Here is a 21372-nt window from a genome sequence, read left to right as displayed (position 1 = left end):
CATCCCTGAAAACATACTGCTTCCAGAGGGGGCTTAAGTCGACTTAAGTGCTATTAGTGGAGCATTATAAAATGTGTGTGTGTGTTGTGTGTGTCTGTGCAGCCAGGGCCTGAGGACTGCAGCAATGTGTGGGCTGTCGGGGTGGGGTTAATGAGCTGTTCTTGTGACCTCTGTCACCCCCCCAGGACCACCCTCAGGGAGACAGAGCGAGACAAAACAGGAAGACAAGGGTGACAATCAGCCCAGGGTCGCAGTCTACTGCTGGACTTCAGGGACACATCAGATATACAACTCTATAGGTGGCCTAACATCAATATAAATATCCTCCAAAAGACTTCTGTTAGTAAATATCCTTTGAAATCAGGTGACTACATTATGTCTTAATGAAAGTCAGGTGAAAACACAATGTCTGCACTGGATAGGGATGCTTTTTTGTGTGACTTGAATGCATGGTTATGCATCAGATAAAATGAAACTTGATCTGTGCTGTCATGGTAAGAGAGTCAAAGAGAGAGGGAAACAGAGCAGTGGTGTGACTGCACTCTGAAGATCACTGCATCCCCAAGACGTGATAACAGAGATACTGCTGCCACCTTGTGGTCAGTGTGGAGAACTGAGCTGTCAGAAGATGTTGCATTATGCACAGGGAACAAAACAATAACATGATTCAATCCTGCTATTATATCAAGGAAAACGTGTTTTGTGACACAATGTTGAAAAATAAAAAAAAATTGTTAAAAAAAAGTGTTTCCCGTTATTCTGACCACCCTTGTAACTCTATAAATTAAAATAATATATCTAACGGCGTTTCGTTACATGATGCACTGTGTGCTGACTGTAAATCCCTGATTACAGATAAGACTACTGAACAGGAACCAAAACAAATATTATTATTATTATTACTAACGTTTGTATTGTATTTGATAGGTCAGAATAAGAGACAATCGATCCAGTCAAATGTTTGCAACCATTGTTTTTAATAGAAAGATGTATATTCTTTAAACCAGACAACCAGATGCCAGACATTTTTGGATATATTAAAAAAAAGAAGAACAGAACAAAACAAAAAAATGACACAAAATGGAATTATATGGTTTAGACTGTGTGGATTTAGTGGTCTCATATACAATATATTTTCATTGCCAAAAGTGCAAATTCTCCCAAAAAGAAATCACCAATATCCCCCCCCCCCCCCTGCAGCTTCCAACAGATATGGACTGACAGACTGCTACGCTAAGAAGAAAAAAAAAGACCTTTGTGAAGAGAAAGGGGGGTTATTTTAAAAAGTAAACACCACTGAATCACATGGGGAAGAAAGCGGCCTCTGCACTCTCTGGCCGCGCTCCATTCGATTAGTGATGCCACAGCAGGTGCTCTGCCCCTGGGACGCACTTGTTGTGATACACAGAGCCCCCGCTCTGTGTATCACAACAAGTGTGGTCACATGTGCAATATAAAGTTTAAGCACACAGAGAGAAGTGGAGCGGCCGCTTCCTTCCGGGTGTGATTGTGTGCGTTTGTGATTCATGTCCTGCTTTTAGAGGATGGGACACATTCTGCCATTTTCAAATGTACATCAGAAAGAATATCCCTCTGTAAAGGATTATCATGATAATCACAGTTACAACAATCATCTATTATAAATAGTATCTCTCCCAAGTCATACAATTTACCGAATGGATTTATTAAATGTTTATCATGATCAATAATATTCATCTTACTGAGATCATCTTGATTTGACAAAGGCCAAACATTTTTTCGTACTGATTTGCAAAAGTGCATTTTATCCGTCTTTCATAATCATTTAAGCGCTTTATGGATACCAGATCCAGCCTCTAACTACAGACAGGGCATTATTGCAGACAAAAAGGTTCTGCAGTGGATACACACTGCATGTTTAACATTCAGCACAGCTAGCCTTCTCAGAAAGCTTTGCAACTGTTATACAGGTTTCTTTTCAAGAAAAGGAGATCAAATGACCATTCTCCCAACAAGATCTGAGACGGTAAGGCAGAGAGCAGGTGAGGGGAGGTCTGTCCAATACCCCCCCACCCCCCAACCTTGGTGTTGACTATATATATATGCAATAAGCTGCATATAACAGGTGTGTTGGTACTTTAACAGAGAAGTGTTGTTTATGTCCAGATGAGGTGGCAGCTTGAAAACCACCTCCAATACCAAATGTTCTACTTTTTTTTCTCGCATTTTCATCAAATTGTTTTTCTTTTTCGCATTTAAATAATCATTGCCACAGAGAAAACAAAAAAAAAGACATCAACAGGTACAACAAAATAACAATAGTGATAACGATCAAATAAAAGCACACACATTTCAAGATGGCCTTTCGCAAAAAGTGCTTTTTGTTACAATCGCAGAAGCTTAAAAAGGCAGTTGGATAGCGGTACACTGGGGGGCCTCTTGACTGTCTGTCTACATGTCGGAGGGAGAGTGAGGCTCGAACAGGCAGACTGAAACAGCCCAACTTAAAATGTTGACCGTGTGTTTTCTTGCCGTCTGCAAACACACATCCTTCACACCCTGCCAAAACGCCAAAAGCTGGAATCACGAGTTATGAAGCTATGGAATGTATCCTAAATGAGTTTAGGTGACTGAAAACTGAAACTATAGCTCACCCTCTCCCTCCTTTCTCTCCCGTAGCCTCCCCTGCTGAGGACGTGTGATCTCTGATCAAGGACGGTCCGGCAGCAAAGATGTAGACTCTGAGTCCGGAGAGAGGGGGAGCGAGGGGAGAAGAGAGAAGCAGAACATACTCTCCCCCGTGGCTTCCCAACCCCATCTCTTTTCAGAAATGTTTACTGACTTATAAGAGCGAATCTCCAGTGCCTTCCTTCCCTCCAACAAAACAATCCACTGGATCAATATTAGATGGAGAAATAGGCTGGTCACAGCCACTTTACAATGGGGGAGCTGTTCCTGCTCTCATCTTCTGGGAACTATTATGGTAAATATTGGTGAACATGAAAGGCAAACAGAGAAGTAACTTGGAGGGTTGATTAGACATACCATGAACTTAGCAAACATTGAAACCCAATGCATAGCAGTGTATTTTCCACCTGAGTAGTACTTACATAGAGACAAAGAGATCAGCAGCATTCTGTGAATCTGTGGTGACCTCCTTTGGGTTACAATTCTTATCATATTGTGGCCAGGCATTCCTACCAGCTAAGAGGACGATTGCTCAGCAAATAGTCCGTCACCTGGGCTTTCTAACCTCATCCCTGAAAACAACATCCAGCTTTCCCCTACCACCCGTATTTAATCCTCCTCCCTGTTATGCCAACCTTTGTATCCCCCAGAGACCGAGAGAGACTCCAAGTGCAACTGTCCCCCCCACCCGGCCGAGAGCAGCCAACAGACAGCAGCCTGCCTCTCTGAAGGACCCAGGGCTGTCTGTGTAAGTGCCAGAGCCTCGCCTGCGCATAGTGCCGCCACTGCATATGCTGCGCTCAGCTCGCTGTGCATCAAGAGCCTGATGGAAAACACACAGAGAAATCAGGTGTGCAGGAAAACAGGAAAATGACGAAGCAAAGCAAATAGTCCCCCGTCTGCCGCCACGAATCTGAATGTTAACAGTCACCCCGCCCTGCCTTCGCTTGATTATTTACAGTTATCATAGTTGTTGGTCGTCTTTGTTTTATGGCCTTCTCAGGAAGATTCCCCCAAACTCTTTGATTTAACAGCATAGGACAAACATAACAAGGTCAATTTGGAAAAACACTTGCATTAAACGTTCAGAGAGTGTGTCAGTGGAGCCTGGGTCAGAGTAACCTTAGTGAGGGGCCGAGGCTGGGGCCCACCAGGAGGATCCATAGAGGCTGACAGAGACTGAGCTCTGAAGAGGCGGTATGTTCATATTCTTTTTATTCAAGTAAAGCTTAAACAGATACATGATCAATTTGAGTTCCAAGCCAATCAGCATTTTTGGTTTTAATATGTCGGAAGAAAAGTTTTTGTTTATGGAAAGAAAAGAAATGAAATTAAGTTGTGAGTTTTGTCGGTTCCAGCCCACGTAAGGCACCACTGTGGCCCTTGACGTTTGCAGCGTCCACCTGGTGGGAGTTAGCCTCAGCCCCAAACTGCACAATACAACTGTCTGGAAACATGAAATGAAATAATAAAAAAAGCTTAGTGCTGCTCAGACAAGGCCACGGAGTCCCAGTCTGCTTCAACGTTAGAACATTTGAATTCATTTCAATCTTTTACCAGAAGTAAACTGAACATTTCAGCAAGGATCAAAATAACAGTGTTAACAATAACAATATATTTCATTATCATTTCATATCATTTCTCATCATTTGACCTGAACATGAACTTGATAAAATCCCATCTCTTAAATGAACTTGATTCCATATCTGTGGAACCTGCAAACAGTACGTCTCAGCCTTCAGACCAGGACACAATTAAATATTTAAATGGATTTCGGAGAGGCTTCGCTACTTTCTAAGTGCCTAAATGTTGTATATTTGGAATATTTCTTAACGATGAACAGCAAACATTTGTTGCTGTTATCACACCATAGTGTCCATCAGAAGTTCTCTTTTCAAGAGCCTTCAGATCTAACAATAAAACTCTATAAATCCAACATTAGATAGTAGCTTAAAATGTCCAATGACTTCAACGCAAGCCATTTCTTCTCCTTTGGTATTTGTTGGACGTCTGTATATCTCTTAATATACTGTACATGATTATTTCTATAGAGGGGTTGCATGGACTCCATGAGCCCATTGAGTATTAACCACACTGCTCTGTGCTCATGGAAACTCGCAGGCTTTCTGAGGTCTCCTGCCCTTCTCCCATACGCAGGATAAGGACATTAAACATTAGTGCAAACGTTTGCTCTCTCAGCTAAAGCACCATTTCCAGTGCTATCAGGCTTTATATCCATAACCCCACCCAAGCACCCATTTCCCCAACCCTCCTGGCACAGCAACCCACAACCATGACCCCAACACACACACACGCATACACACACACACACGCAGCCATGTACAATTGTTAGAAAAAAAAAGTAGCACAACACGTTATTTTAAGTGTAGATGAACAGAAATAAACTATACATCTTTAAACCTCTGATTCTACTGTCCACAAGGAGACAAAGAGCGAGAGAAAGCTAACTCAAGTCAATATCTGTATGATTTCACACACACTTCTGCATATGAATTCAAGAGGAGGGCTTCTGTGTGTGACTTAGTCAGGGAGGCTGGATACATTAGACTTATCTACAGTGGACTAAGATTGAGGGCTTTGGTTAATTAACAAAACACATAAGACTTTTTAAGTACAAAGAAACCAATGTTTAAGATTGCTAACAGGTTTCACTTTCTGCCACATCGAGACAAAGTTGGTTTAAGCGGTCCATACCAAGTATTACATACATATCACATATAGCTTGCATTGTCTGCCTATAGGAGTCAAACTGTGCGCTAATGAACCCCTCCTTAATCATAACGGAGAACCAAAAATAGAAACTAAGACTCTCAAGGCCTGGCCAACCACTGACGATGACCAACAAGGGTAAACAAAGAGTTTTGCAAATCTGCACCAAGAGAGCCGTGATGTAAACAAGCAATTGTCCATTGAGTTGCTTTTACAGTATGGTCGTTTTGCTTCTGTGGAACCGTGCACCTATTATCACTGCGGTTCCTCTGAGAACACGTGTAGTTATGAGAGGAGCTGTTGAACAGATGGGGCAGACGCAACGTTTGTTTATCCAAGCTTGTCCCGAGACCCTCCTGCCTGCCAGCCAGCGCACATGCACACAACTGGAACTGCATGCCAAACACACACACACAGTGCTCTTTCTTCTTCTCCTTCTAGCCCCTTCCCTTTCCTAAGACAGAAAGACAACTTACTAGATTTCTAGTGCTATCACTTACGTGGATGGTAGTCTTTTCTCAGGTCACAAAACCCAAGTGTAGTGAATCAGAACAACTCTTTGAGAGCTCTGATCTCTGTTTTCAATTTAATTTGGCAGCTTGTCGTCAAAACCTGATCAAAACCAGTGAAGGAGCTCAACTTCACCACGACAGACAGAAGAAAGGACTTATCTCATTTGCAACTGCTTTGTTTCAAAGTACCCGTTTGTTGAAATAGTGCCCCCCTCAGTAACAAAGTGCATTCATAACCGTCTTTCCAATTAAGGTGCAAGGGACCGATTTCTACTGCAGAAATGACAGGGCGGTGATTAGGAGGGGGGGTTAGGACAAAAATAACATTGGATTCCGAATACAAAAACACAACTTTAGATATTTTAAGACTAACAAATCCAGATGTATGGAGTCACTTACAATATTCAAACAGATATTCCCCTTCTCCACGGGATACCTGGACCAAGTGAGCTGAGTATCTGAGTGTGTGTGTGTGTGTGTGGACATGTGTGTGAGACAGCGAAAGTGCATTGGGGCTGGCAGTTCAGGGTGCATGTTTGAACAGGCCGTGGCTGACTCACAGTGATGATGTGGCCACAGCGACCCCGGCTGCCACGCACACACATGTACACAAACACACAGACATACAAACACCCACACTAAACTGCCAGCACCAGGCGTCCTCCCCACAGTAACACCAGGCTCTAATATAATAATATCCCCTCCAGGCTAGTTCGGGGGCATTAGAGGACTACAGAGGGAGAGAAAAGGCTTGATTTGATCCCCTCCCGCCTGGAAACGTGGCTGAGCTGGGGGAGATTATTTTTTTGGAATGCAACAGACATTGTGAGATCCCCCTCCCCTTCCCTTGCTCCCCTCCCCCATCATCCAGCTGCAGCTGCGCTCCTATTTGGCCTCCCAACTTGGACAGGTATTTATTGCTCTCTTCATCATACAGGTTGCCTCACGGTTGTGTGGTCCCTAGGGCACATAGGATTGGAATAAGCATGATACATATACCTCCTCTCACACCAGCCCTCTTCCTTTAAATATACCTCTCTCTCGCTCTGTTGGATATCTTTAGTAAAGCTGTGCAAACATAGAAAAAAGGTGCTCATCTATCTCTTCTTCGTACTCTTTGTCATTCTCTCGCTCGGGCTCCCCTGCCATTCCTTTAACCTGCGCTTGGTTAAATGCTACCCGCGCCTTGTCACACAAGGACACAATCCGAAAGAACTGCACATTCATCCATCCGACCTCCTCGTCCTTTGGGCAGGAACTATACAAGTGTTTTTAAGTTTAGGACAAAATGGGTGATTCAATGGTTTTTCTCATCAGACATTCATACAGGTTGGTTTTTTTCGTTCGCCCACAAGCTTCACTCCGTGAGAAATATGACATCAAGCCTAAGAGGAAAAACCCGATTGTTAAGTACACCTCAGCATTAAGAGGGGACTAATGTCATATCACCACCTGCTGTATATACATGCATTACAATATAAGTGTCAAGTACCCAAAGCAGTCAACAGAAAGGAACAACGACCCAAACTAAATTAAGACAAAATCAAAAGGGAAAACAGAAATGCTGAAATTGCAGGTTTGTGAGGGATAAGAGGCAACGTAGTCAATCCGACAGATACATCGACCATGGTAGTGCTTTAAAAACACAAACCCTCCACCCCTCATTTTCCCTAGTCCTGCAATTGAAGAGCCCCCGTTAAAGTGGATTTGACTCAATATGGATTTGTTTTTCAAAATAACAAAACATAGATTCTTAAAAACGCATTTTATAGAGTAAGTAACACTTCAATCAAACCCCTTGTCTGATTCTTTCTGGAACATTTAAAGAGAGAAAACTGTTGCATCAAAATTGTGGTGAGCTTTCCTTGCATATGCCATTTTGTGGCAATGTTGTTTCTATGGTAACTGTACATTTCACACCTGCAAAAGAATAGAAAAAGAGTTGTTTTCACTGGGAGGATTTGTCCTCGCTTCACCCGTACAGCAGCCAGAAGGAGCTTGATAGACACCTTGCTTAGAGCTTGAAGGCTTGTGAGGACCAAAACCAATACAAATTGAAATCAACTGCATAGTTGCTCAGAGTTTCTTTTGAGCTATCATACGTTTGCCTAAGCACATATGCCAATGTACAAAAACCTTAATATTAGAAAGAATGAAATGGCCCAGAAAGTGGACGTGATGGGTGCATGAATTGAAGCGTTCTTTGCTCTTTAACAGATAAACCGACTCAAGTGCTTGCAAGTCTATTCCATTTCCTAAAGTGAAAGGAGAAAGAAATATAAGATTAGAATTTTTGTGACACCCTGATTTGGTTTATAGAGGAATAGTTAGTTGTTGTTTTTTTTAAAAGTTTGTCTTAGCATGTTTTTTTACTCCTCTCTGTTCACTGGCCTGTCTCCCAGGCAGTGCAGAGTGACGGTGTCCAGCAGTGTCCTTGTGGCCCCTGCAGTCTCAGGGCCCGGCCTCCTCCTGAAGTTGAGGACTGTGTGCGTGGGCTTCGGCAGCCCCCTCCATCTCTGCCGCTGACGATGCCTCCGAGCTCCGCCGTCCCCTGATGGTGCACGGCCCGGGGCTCGTGTCGGACCCGGGGCTGGGCAGGCTCAGAGGGGCGTCGAGGAGCCCGGGGTCTCTCACCCGAGGCTTCCGACCTCGACGAGAAGGGATGCCGTTGCAGCCGTCCTTCTTGAGGTGGCGGTGCAGGTGATCCGAGCGGACGAAAGTCTTAAAGCAGCTGGAGCACTGATAGGGGCGCAGGCCGGTGTGCACGCGCATGTGGTTCTTCAGGTCGTAGTTGTGAGCAAAGGCGGCTCCACATTGCGTACACAGGTAAGGCTTCTCTCCTGTGTGCTTCCTCATATGAACCTTGAGCTTGTCCTGCCTGGGAAAATTATAAACAAAATCCCATCAGAATACAAATACAACTAATTACAATGCAGTAGAGGATCAGCTCAAACTCAGTTACTTATCAGGACACATCATTTCTTATCAAATACATAATTAACTCCAAAATTATTATTCATTCTCATATCCACATACTGTCGTGAACTTAATCTGCTTTGGATAGTTTTATTCCTATTAAACAGCCATCTTTTGGATGTCTTCCAATGTGGATTATTCTGTGAGGGCAGCCAGGCGAACTGAGGAGAAGCCATAAACGTTACATCTTTATCTGAGTAATTGCACACAAGAGCCAACTGTGGACTGACGAGAAAGCTCAACGTTCACTGTGTCAGTTTGCATTTTTTTTTTAAATGTCTGTTAGGATGACACCATATCAATTGACAGATAACAAAAAAAAATGTTTTGTGAATATAAAATAAAGATTTCAGTGTGGCCTACAGTAGGGCTGCTCAATTCAACGTATTTTAATCGCAATTACGATTTTGGCTTTTAACGATGATGAAAACAACATAATCGAAATAAAACGATTTTTTAAATTATTATTTATTTAAAAAGAAAAACATTTTTTTTTTTTTTTTTATTGGTTTTTCAATTGAATTATTCTTAAAGTTCAGGGTCATCAACTGTTAAAAACATACTACACCTTTTTCTTTTTCAATTGATGTTTTCAAAGTAAATGGATAATCGTTTTTAATAATCGTGATATCCATTATTGACCCAAATAATCGAGATTATGATTTTTGCCATAATCGAGCAGCCCTAGCCTACAGAAGAACAATTCCAAGATCATTTGGAAAACTTGTCGTTTATCTTGGAGGAGTGCTGAAATATAGATGAGTCTGTGAAATATCATCAATTTCTCAGCCTAGTTCTTTCGCCACAAGCTTTCATTTGATTGCATTTTGTATTAGAGCAGTTGTCACTTCTCAGTCCAACACTTACTTTACAAGTCCATCACTAGTCAAAACAAAGCATTGACGTTGTAACTGTAAATTGATATCATTACACCCTGGAACATGTTTTACTTTGTGATGGTACACTGCTGCCCGCTATTATCAGGCTGCCTTGGCCTTGATGTGACTCTTGTCCCACCCTCCCCCCTTTAGCCCTTACTATCTCTCCAACTCCCAAGCTCTTTAATCGTTTAACCCTTCTGCACTGAGGGCTCCTAAACAAACAAGCGTAGTTAAGACAACTCTACTGGAACACACACACACACACCACACACACACACACACACACACACACACACACACACACACACACACACACACACACACACACACACACACACACACACACACACACACCCAATGTAAGTGGATTAGCTGTCATTCAAGCACACAAACAAACCCACGCGACTCTTACGGGTCTATACAAATGGTGCCCCAAATCTAAAAAAGAAAAAAGCAATATGTACAGGAGGAACACACAGATGAATACACACAGGCCAAAGCCTTGGGGAAAAAAGCGGCACGCTGACAGAGGTGAATTATTTAAAGGACAGGAGTGATTTATTACCGTGCGAGGCACACTCTTAACCCTGATCAAACAGGATTAAGATTACAATACCCCGTCCCACTGCAGGTCGAATTTAGCTAGAAGGTAAATTCAGATTGGTCTTCCCTACCTGCCATGCCAGCAGAGGTTCTGGGTATTTCTAGCCAGCTGCATCTATTTCAAGCACAAGTCTACTGATTAATTAATTAAAGGACTGATTTCAAGGAAAAGGTCGTACTTCTGAATACAGGGAAACCAAGTGCACTGAATTCCCCTGCTGTAGACTAGCCCCATCTTTCTGAGCGGCACATGGCAGATTTTATTAGAGGGGTAAAAGAGAGAGAGGAGGGGTGTGGTGTATCTACTCTGCCATGGGCGATAATCAACATAACCAAAGATCAAAAGTTCAAATTATTGCATTGGAACACCAAGAGCACCATCCAGGGCCTGTAACCCCCCCCTCTGTATCAGAACACAGCACTTTATAGCAGTCCTTCACTAGATAACACTACCATGGCTCACCCTTCTTTTATAGGACCCCTACGTTTAACGTTCCAGGACTTTGCCGTGAACGCTGTCACAATAAAACAGACTTGTAAAACCATATGACCCTCTCTCAGAGCTGGAATATTCTACGTGTCATTCTGCATTTGGCTACAATGTGAGATTGCAAAAACCTGTTTAAGGACACTCAGTCAGTCCATGGACCAAGGTAAACACTTGGATTCTCACTGCCTCCTCTCCTTAATGCAAAGCTAAGTTGGTTAGCACTAATACCCCTGTCCTGGTGGTGTTTCCCACTGCTGGGCGATTTGTCTACAGTGCCAAGTCCCAGACTTTTAGTACATGTGACACGGGGGTAGTCGCTTCATTAATTGGGCTTACCTGGTAAAGCGCACTTTTGCAGATGGCGCATTCATAAGGTTTCTCTCCCGTGTGTGTTCGGATGTGGCGGGGTAGCTTGCCTGCTCCTTGAATGACCTTGGAGCATATGGGACATTTCTGGAAGGCCTTAGAGCGCATCTTCCTCTCGGCTCCTCCTCCTCCTCCTGCGCCCCCGCTGTCTCTCTCTCCCACCCCCCTCTCTCCTCCTCCTGCTCTGTCTTGGCCTGTTCTGCCCCGTGATAACCAGAGCGGCGGCACTCCCTGTGATACAGCAGCAGAAACCGGATCCTCGTGCTGCGTGCTGTTAAAATAATTCAAGTAAAATTCCATGTCTGGGTCGTCCCCATCTCCCTGTTCCTCCCCCGTAGTTGCGCGATCCTTCTGCCTCTCGATGGAGTCCATCATCTGCTGCAGTAGGGCACTTGCAGACCCCCTGTCCCTCGCCAACGCGTCCCTGCTCCCATCCTCCACATCTGGCTCCTGCCCCAGCCTAGACTCAGGGAGGAGGTGAACGTGGCCGTTTTGGGATGGAGGGTAGTAAGTTGACCCCAGGCCTGCTCCGTTCCCCTGCACCGCCTCCCCGTCCTCATCTTCCTCATCTTCCTCGTCGTCTTCTTCGTCTTGCTCCTGTGTGGGGGCCTGGGCCAAGGCGAGGGCCAGGGGGGAGTAGTACTTGCCGGGGCCAGCAGGAGCCCCGTTGCTGGGGGTCCCTCCGTTACCGTGGTTAAAGTGCAGATGTGTGGGCAGGTCCCTGAGCTCTGGCGTGCTGCAGCTGCTGCTCCAGTGGGCCCCTCTCAGGTAAAACTCCAGGAACTCCTGGGCCCGAACCCGGTTCCCCTGCTCCCTGCCTCCTCTGTCCTTCCCCTCCTCCTCTTCATCTCTTCGCTCACTGCCCGCCTAGTCAAATATGACAGGGAACATAGAGAGTGAGTACAGGTCAAATATAAAGTCAGAAAAGTTCAAAGAAAAGAAAGAAAGGGGGATACAAAAGTACAATACTTATTTAGAAAATAAATAACTACAAAATAAAAACAAGGGCACACTGCTGCTGCTTAAGGGTGGTGAATGTTTGTAGACCAACTGAATGACGAGCTATAGAGCTTCTGGTCGCTAAGGTGAAGGCTGACAACAAAAACCCTAAATCTACAACAGTAAATCTCATAAAAGGCAGATTCCTATCCGTGTATAGTGGATGCACAATCAGTGGTTTCTTTGAGCCATGAGCACATGCATGTGCATTTCACAGCTCCACTTGATAATGTTGAAGTGTAGCTGCGATATGCTGTGTCTGTAGTTGGCACAATAGCACGCTCTCCTTCCATTCACACTATTGTTTTAGAATGAGAAAGTGCTGATTCCAAAGGCTGTGGGCGTGTGTTTGGCATGGTGGGAGAGACTGATAAAGGCCATGATGTAAGCTTGACTATGCTGACTATTTAATGAAGGTGGTGGTATGATGACCAGACACCTCATTCCCTAAGTGGCTGAAGCAAGAGAACTTAATGTTGAATGACAACACATCTGTGCTTCAAATTCATTTCAACCAAAAGCTTAAATTTGACTTTAACACATGTCACTTATATGTGTTCTAAAAGGTCTTGTACCGGCGGGGAGAGCACTTTGGAGTCCAGCAGGTGTGTACAGACGTCCTGGACCGGTGGGATTTCCAGGAGGCGTGCAGCAGCAAGGATGTCAGCAACACTGCTGTGACTGACTGTCAATGTCGCTGTGTAGGCAAAGTCCAGCAGCGCCCCCAGAGCCTCCGCCACCACAAAGTCGATGTTGTAGACGTTCTGTTGGTCAGCGGCGGCTCCTGAAGTGAAGAGCTTGTGGAAGTAGGAGCTGCAGGACGCCAGGACGGAGCGGTGAGCCGGGAACTCCAGTTCCTGGGAAACCAGGAGCACATCGCACAGCAGGCCGCTAAGCCGCTGCTTGTTCAGGCTGCCCAGGATGTCTGCGCTGTGCTCGGGGAAAGGGATCCCCACGGGGCCTTCCTCTGCCTCTCCTGCACCTCCTCTCCCTCCTCCACCAGTGCTGCTTGCTGTCCCTCTGAGCCGCCGTCCACCCCTCCCACCGGCTCCTGACGACATCTTCCACCAGCCTGCCGCCGAGCCGCCTAGCACAGCCCCCACCCGTGTATCCGTCCTGCCGTCTGTCCGTCTGCCTGTCTGCGGAGAGAAGAGTTGGATAGAGGGAGGGGATGGAGGGAGGAAGACACAGAGGAAATAATAAATCAGTTTATGACATTCTTCATAAAGAAAGAGAGAGAAGTATTGATTCATTGATTAACCACAGTCAGAAACACACACAGGAATGCTCCAGAACCAGCGCACAACACTTTGATAGAGGAAAGATTTGACTTCAATGTGACGTTTATACAGAGAACACTGACCCAATTGAGTCCATCTGTTTTACTGTTCAAATTTAGTTGTCCAAAAATAAAAAAATCATAAAAAGGTGTTTAGGACAATATAAATATGTGTTAATTTAAACTATGAAACAAGTAACAGTTTCATAACAGTATTCATACCTCACTGATCATCGTAAAAAACACTTCATTCCTACTTTACAGTGTAACAACAAAAAGTATTTCCACAATCAACAACTCTGGCTGCTCTCTGGAGCAACAGTCCCTTTGAAAACAAGCAGTCTCATTATGATTAGTATGAACTAATCAGAGCAGGATTATCCTGGGTGTAAGACCCCCACCTCATAAGTAATATTCTATAGATCTAAAAAGGGGGCTGTCCCTTAACATACACAAAGATGAGGAACCTAATGAGGTGACGATACAAAAGGAGTCCTACAGTAAGAAACAACAGTACACATACATTGTCTTGCATAAACACTACATCTTGCACAGTCCATAACGTGTCGTACAGACAAAATGCACATAAACAGACTTTGAAGAAGCTTAGCTAAATCAACAAGTCGGGTCATATGTTGGTGTGTGCCAGTTAGTATTGTTACAAGCTCTAAAACAGGTTTGGTAATGAGCATGTGGATGGATGTCATGTCAAAAGAAAATGCCACAACTGAGAAAAAGGAAGAGACCAGAAAAACATTAAAAATGTCTTTAAAATCAAGGCAACAACTGGCAAACACAAAATACTGCAATAGATGACACCCTGCTATAACCTGAACGTGTAGCATACCAGTATACATATAGGTGGTTGGTGGATAATTAGACCTAATATGACCCATTTACATTTTGTAGAGGGCTTTACTTTTCTCTCTCCTATATGGCATGCTAATGACATTCATCAACTGTGTACTGACTTTGTTACTAAACCAATGTAAATGATTGCCCCAAACATGTTATGTTTATTCACAAGTATCTTGCCAATAGAGAAACTACTTCACCGATTTTCGCATCGACACGATGACGATTAAGCTTTCAAAAAGTATTTGTTCCTGACCTGAAACTGAACTTCACAGTGAGAGGTTCCCAGATATGTTGAACACTGTAATTCATCTTTTTTGGAAGGAAGATCTCATGCAATATAGTAGCAAAAAACTGTAAGTTCAAACATTGCACTCACTTGACTCAAGAGTTTGGAGCAAGTGTCCCAAATAACTGGATCGAAGCCATCCAGCGACACCACCGTGCCACACATTACAAATGCTTGGAACTGGGTTTAAAGCAAATGTAATGGTACAACAGGTACAAATGGTACAATATGTAAAAAATGTGTTTCTGGTGGCACTGAATAAATAGTAGCTTACAATAACTTTGAATACATCCGACCAGGAATATTGCTTGCTAAAGAAACATGCCTGTGGTTGTTTTGTCACTCAGGAGGAACTAACACTGAGTTAGGAGGAACTAACTGATTGATCCGTAAGTATCTAGGGTTGCAGTCATGACAAGATCTTGAACTATCTAAAAGATAATGACAGGTATTTCCATGCTCCCTTTTCTATATGCTTTAGCACAGGGTAGAAACATTAGACCATCCTATACCAAAAAAAAAGAAAGGAAATGTCTTCCCGAAATTCCTTGCAGCAGCAAACTCTAAAGCGATTTGGCCGCACAAGACATCTGCTTTTTCTGTTTTACTGAACACTATGTATACATTTGAACAAAAATCCTTTCTTGGAATTGTGATTCTGCTTTGGACTTAACTTGTACTACACTGAGTTTATCACTGTACTCATTTCCTATGCATTATATATAGTCCTCACATTTTGATAAATTCCCCCTTCATGTCTCTCCTTGACATTATCACGTCTCCATCAAGATAACAATATCTATGACTAGACCACAGCCTAGTGGGGTGGATGAATGACTAGGTGGATATGTTTATGTACTATTTATATGTGTGTCTCCTTGTTTACACCCTTAATCTACGAGTGTGTGTGCAAGAAACCAAGTAAGAGGTTATGGAGGACAGACAGGCAGAGGACAGTGGGGATCAGAGTGCATGCTGGGAGATGGACTGTGCAGCTTGTTCATTCTGTGTCAGTTGAGAGCTGGGGAGGTTAGCGAGGGAGGTGGAGGAAAAGAGAGGAGGGAGGGGGGGGCTGCCAAAGCATACCCTGTGGAAAAACTCCACAAGAGGAGGAAGAGGACACGCAACAAGCTGCGAGGCAACCGTATTAAATAGGGAGGTTGTCAATCCGGTCTGAGCTGGTTACCCCACCCTGTACCTTGTGCCAAGTTTCAGGAAAGGCTGTCCCCTCGCTCACGTGTGGGGGGAGATTAAAATGATCGACTGAGGCCTGCGCAGTGGGAGGGGGGTTTCAGCCAAACAAGCCATCCTTGATTTCTCTATTAACACAGTCACACATACAAATACTGGAACATCAGGGAGACATCAATAACGCACAAAACACACACGCACATACACGGACATATAGGACATCCACCCCAGCTAACCCCACCACCACCACCCTCTCCATCTGCCAGGGAGACCCAGCAGGGAGTGAGACCGTGGGGGGGGGGGGGGAGTGTGTTGCTCTCTGTAAAAGCAAACCATTCAAATGACATTCCTTCAGATCAGCCCTCCTCGTATGTTTGTACGTTACACCCCACTACCAAACCTGCCTAACCTGGATGACTCTCCCCTCTCCCATACTTGTTCACCTGTTCTTTCCTCCCCTACGTTTTGTTCGATTCCTCCACACCTTGAGATCTGGATATGTCAGCTATGTCTGCCCAGAGGGAAGCCAGAGGTGGAAGATGTTTGTTCAAACTTATTATGATCCTCTAAATATGTCAATGATTTAATTTCAGCAAACACAAGGATACAAATAAAGTTTGTATATTTAAAATATTGAATATTGCTTGTTTGATTAGTGTTGAATTGTTACTGTATATCTGCCTTAACTAAAAATACGTTTTTGATACGCAGTTCACCACCAGGCATCTGCAAACACTGCCGATGTCTTCCCCAAAGCGCAGATGAAAACGGAATGTCAGACATGGCATGAGCACATTTTATTATCCAAGCGCTCATCTGAATATACAGAGATGAGGGAGGCGAGGGCGAAGACAAAGAGAGATGGCACAGGAGGGAGAGAGGAAGAGAGAGCCGAGTGAGATGGAGCTGGAAGAAAGAGCAAGACAAAGGATAATCGCAAGGCTACTGGTCACGTCCTTCAGAGGAAATAGATCTCTGTGAGCCCATCCAGACCCGAGCTACCGCTTTCCTCCAACACACACACAGCACCTGAACTAGACCCGGCTTTGCTGCAAGCGTGTGTAGCGAGTTGTCCCCGTACATATAGCTCACACACACACACACACACACACACACACACACACACACACACACACACACACACACACACACACACACACACACCATGTATACATCACTTCAGGGGACATTACATTGACTTACATGCATTTCCTGGAGACTTATCCTAACCTTAACCATAACCAACATATGCCTAACCCTAAACCTAAACCTAACCAAGTCTTCACCCTAAAATGAATGATTCCCCTTATGGGGACCTCCATTGTGTCCCCATAAGGGAGGTGAGTCCCCACACGTGACTGTGTAAACAGATTTAGGTCCCCACAAGTATAGTAATGCTAGGCCACACACACACACACACACACACACACACACACACACACACACACACACACACACACACACACACACACACACTCAGGGAGGGACTACTCTGCATGCAGGAGCTACCTGTCCCCGAATAACCCCGCAAAGAGAACTAAGAAAGAGGAAACACAGAGGAACAAACCTGATCCTGACACCTCCTCATGGCTTGAAACATTCCTTATCATTAATTCATGCCTGTGGGTGACAAGGCCCGCAACCCAGCACAAAGCAGCACCGCAGCTGTCCGTGTACCTGGTGTTCCACTTCCAGGGAAAGGGCTTCTCTCAATGCCCAGTCAGAGAGCACCCAGGCCTGCTTTGCAAGTCAAACAACTGCCTTAACAGAGGATCCACCCATCCCATCGCTGCCTCTCCAACTCCATGTCATCTGTAACGCCCCTATACCCCTTCTCGTGTATCTACACAAAGCAAGGACAGATATCAAAATTACACTACCCACACCGGTCTCCTGTAAAGCAGTTTCCTTTTAGCTGTTGCTTCAAATGACTGTGCCGTGTGTGTTCTTACTAGCCATGCCAAGGCAGTCACGCCCACTTTGCTTGTCATTCCCTGACAAACTCGTGTTTTGTTTTAATCATGTCCAATATGTATGCTCTAAGGATTGCAGAATCTCTACTCTCAAAGTATCTCTGTCTTTGGCTGACACATACCAGTCATTCCTGAATACAAAGGAACAAACTGTTAACCCTGTGCAACCTCAGATGTTTCAAAGATAAACAACAAAGTAAAAACCTAAGCCTGATGGCCTTTTAAAAGGTTTTATCGACCTCATGAAAAGCAAAGAGCACACATAGTTACAACCAGACTCCTAACCAATACACAATTATTTCAATTGGTACTGAACTTAATGTTTGCATTTTTGAGAACATATTGGCACAAAGTATATGTTTAAGCAAATGTTCTCCTTTTATTCAGATCTTTCAGTTTCAAAAACTCTGGCATGCAAACAGGGATTGGCTGATAAAAAAGAATGCACAGTTCAAAACTACTGAGCAATCAAACTTCAAGCACGAGCAAACATAACTGAATCATTGAACCCATAAATGTTAATGGAGTACAGGTTGTACCACCTTTAGCACTTAAAAACGGAGCAGTCGTTCACCTCGGGAAGTTACTAGCTTTTACAAGAGAATCTTTTTTAGGCTACTCCACATTTGACTCAGGTGAGGACTTCATGCATGCAAGTGTAAGTATTAAGAGCAGCAAGTGCAAAATACATAACTAAAAACATCTGAAAAATCTGGATATTAAACAAGTTGAAGAATTTAGTCGGCCCTTTGACTATGCCTCCATGAACGTTTCTTTATCGTTTGACTTTCTTGCCATGTCCTCATTTGACCAACTTTCTCAGCTCTATAGGCGCATTCACACCGCAGTACTTTTCCCACAAAGGTTCATGAGAACTTAGTTCATGAGAACTCTTTAGTTCTCATGAACCACCCGCTCCACCGATCCACCGCTCCCATGTTTTATTTTGTGTTGCCATAAGTTAGTCTCTCTGCGTTTCTGCGCTGGGCTAATGCTAATAATGCTAATGCGAGGATAATAAAATTCACAAAACTTTTTGGGAGTTTTACGGGGCGTGGTTTGCAATCCTTCCAGCCAATCAGAAATATAGCTCTTTTCTCACAAGAGAGCCGTACGAAAGTCCCTGCTCTCTAGCAGGGACTTTCGTGGGGGTAAAAAGGTTCTCATGAACTAATTTTAGTACCGGCTCTTTTTGGTGTGAACGCGACAAAAGAGTTCTCATGAACTAAGTTCTCATGAACCTTTGTTGGAAAAGTACTGCGGTGTGAATGCGCCTTGGCAACAAACCTGCCTAGCCCGTCCTGCCGCAAGGGATTCACTTCAGTCAGATCAAGTGGGTTCAAAGTCGGACCAAGATAATACAAGATAATCGGAGTGGGGAGGGGGTGGCAGTTACTTGGAAGAGTGGCACAGCCAAGCGACTCACTGCTGCCGGTAGTGAAAGGAAACCTGATTGGTCCTTTTGGGAGTGAAGCAGGAAGAGGGCAAGTGACTGATAAAACTGCATAGGCTGGTCTCGGCCTGACAGCTTTTACTAGAAACTAACAAGGAAGCAAAGCTAATACAGAGACACAAAGCAAGTGAAAAGGTAGTGGGCGAGGCAGGGCGTTAAACTCTAAAGCTTAATCATAACTCCTGAGCGTATGGTGGCCAAGGAATCCGGCTCAGATGTCAATGATAAACCCAGATCTAATTAAGTTACCTGGTGTAACCTGCTTCAATAAGAGGGGAGGTAACCACCCACAAGTCGGGCAAAGTTTAATGTGAGGAAGCAAGCAGGGGTTTTACGATGTTATAAAGGTCTATGTTTGCCATGCCAGATAGCAAGGGACCTTGAAAAGTGAAAAGTGTATGTGCTGAAAATGACTTGTGCAAACTTTCATGCCGTCGCAAATGTGTCTATTTTTGTATTTTCTTTATTGTTTGTATCAGTTAGATCAACTGTATAGCCACAGGCTAGAACATAAAAGACTGTTGATTAAGTGCAACAGCGTGAATTTATACATTAGACTAAACATTTCAAAATAGTATTTGACACAATAGAGAAATTAGATGATGATTAAACTCTTTAAATTTAGATATGTAGTTTGTATAGTGTTGAATTTCAGTATACTGTAAATATTTAATATTTTCTTCTCCATATGACAAACAATATTAGCAACATAATATTCCTATATGATATTATTATTAATGTAATGCAGTTCAATGCCACCCATACAACTGTGTTTCGATATAACCAAGTCATTCAATCAAACATTGCATCACTTTTGCTTTTGATGAGTAAAGATTATTATATCAATACAAATAAAACTATACTGCTTTAACTATACTTTTTAGTTTAATGCCAGTAAAATATTGTCTTTTGGACGATGTTTCATTCGTTATGATTCCTATAACGCATGTCTTGGGACAGTAGGCTTTCACAAGCTGCAGTGTAAGAAAACCACATCCATGGTCTGAGTTCCTTTTAGCTTGGGTAACATGCTCTGACACTGCCATGCTGCCAACCAGGAAGTGGAACAAAATCTAACACATGGCTTCAGACGGCGCTAACACAGAACTCCAGCAGACCCAACATGCCCAGGATGCACCACTTTGTGCATGTGCAGCCCAACTGGGAAAGGAGGACTTCCTGTGAGTCTGTGACAGGCGTGTAACAGAACCCGCTCTGTTATCAGATGACCAGCTCTCTGCTTGCTCGCTCTCTCTGTCCCTACTGTCTGACCCCCCTCTCTCTCTCTTCCTCTCATCTGTCGCTCTCATCTCATCATTGCTCCATCTCTGCACTGAACAGTACCCACCACATCGCCCACTTCCCCTTTCCTTTGCTGAGAAGGCAAAACATCTTAGACCCACCCTCCTGTGCCTCGCTCACGGTCCATCTAATGCAACCCACCCATCTATTCTCCTGTTTCATCCCAAACCAATTCACATGCAGACAGTGTCCAATTGGTCACATATCGGCTTCCTGATCAGCTATCCTTTCGGCTTGATTAAAACAGGATCTGGTACATCTGCACTACAGTGTTTAATGTCAATATAACAATCAATTACACTTACTATACATACTCGTGTTTTGACAGTATACTCAAAATGAAAAAACCTTCAATGAACATATCAACAAAAGAAATGATCTAATTCTAAATGTGTAAAAATGTAAGTCTAGCTTCATCCCCACCCTGAACAACATGCCTCTTCCTCTCCCACTAATTTGATCAGGTTGTGTTGGACTCTCCATAATAAATGTCCCAGAAGAGAACAGAAGAAGCCCCTTTACTCCCCCCTAGACTTCGGCACAACAACAGAAAAACAACAGAGAGGGGTCTGTCTGTCTGCCTCGCTGGGCTGGAAGCTGTGGTATACTGAGCAGCTGACCAGGGGAACTAAACATTAGGGGGAAGTGAAGCTGTACTCACCAAGGGAGAGGCAGATGAAAGTTTTCAAACTGTTTTAACTTCAATGAGTATTGATAGAACAGCAGTCAACAATATGATGTTGTTTGGAATGAAGTTCTAAACAACTCAAGTTTTAATTCCATCATATGGGCCACAATACATCATT

At 43.8% G+C, this 21372-nt stretch overlaps 1 protein-coding gene across 1 annotated transcript; it reads right to left on the bottom strand.

The window, feature by feature from the left end:
• Positions 1-956: 956 nt before the first annotated feature.
• Positions 957-18400, bottom strand: zbtb7a (zinc finger and BTB domain containing 7a). The gene is given in 5 exon segments (XM_034216247.1): positions 957-8787; positions 11196-11212; positions 11214-12092; positions 12800-13363; positions 17406-18400. Coding segments are annotated over 5 exon segments (1920 nt in total). The 5' UTR covers positions 17439-18400; the 3' UTR covers positions 957-8360.
• Positions 18401-21372: the final 2972 nt, after the last annotated feature.

The sequence above is a fragment of the Gymnodraco acuticeps genome, unplaced genomic scaffold (genome assembly GCF_902827175.1).
Source record: "Gymnodraco acuticeps unplaced genomic scaffold, fGymAcu1.1, whole genome shotgun sequence".
NCBI lineage: Eukaryota > Metazoa > Chordata > Actinopteri > Perciformes > Bathydraconidae > Gymnodraco > Gymnodraco acuticeps.
The sequence above is the reverse complement of the archived record's forward strand: the minus strand, read 5'-3'. Positions and strand labels throughout refer to the sequence as shown.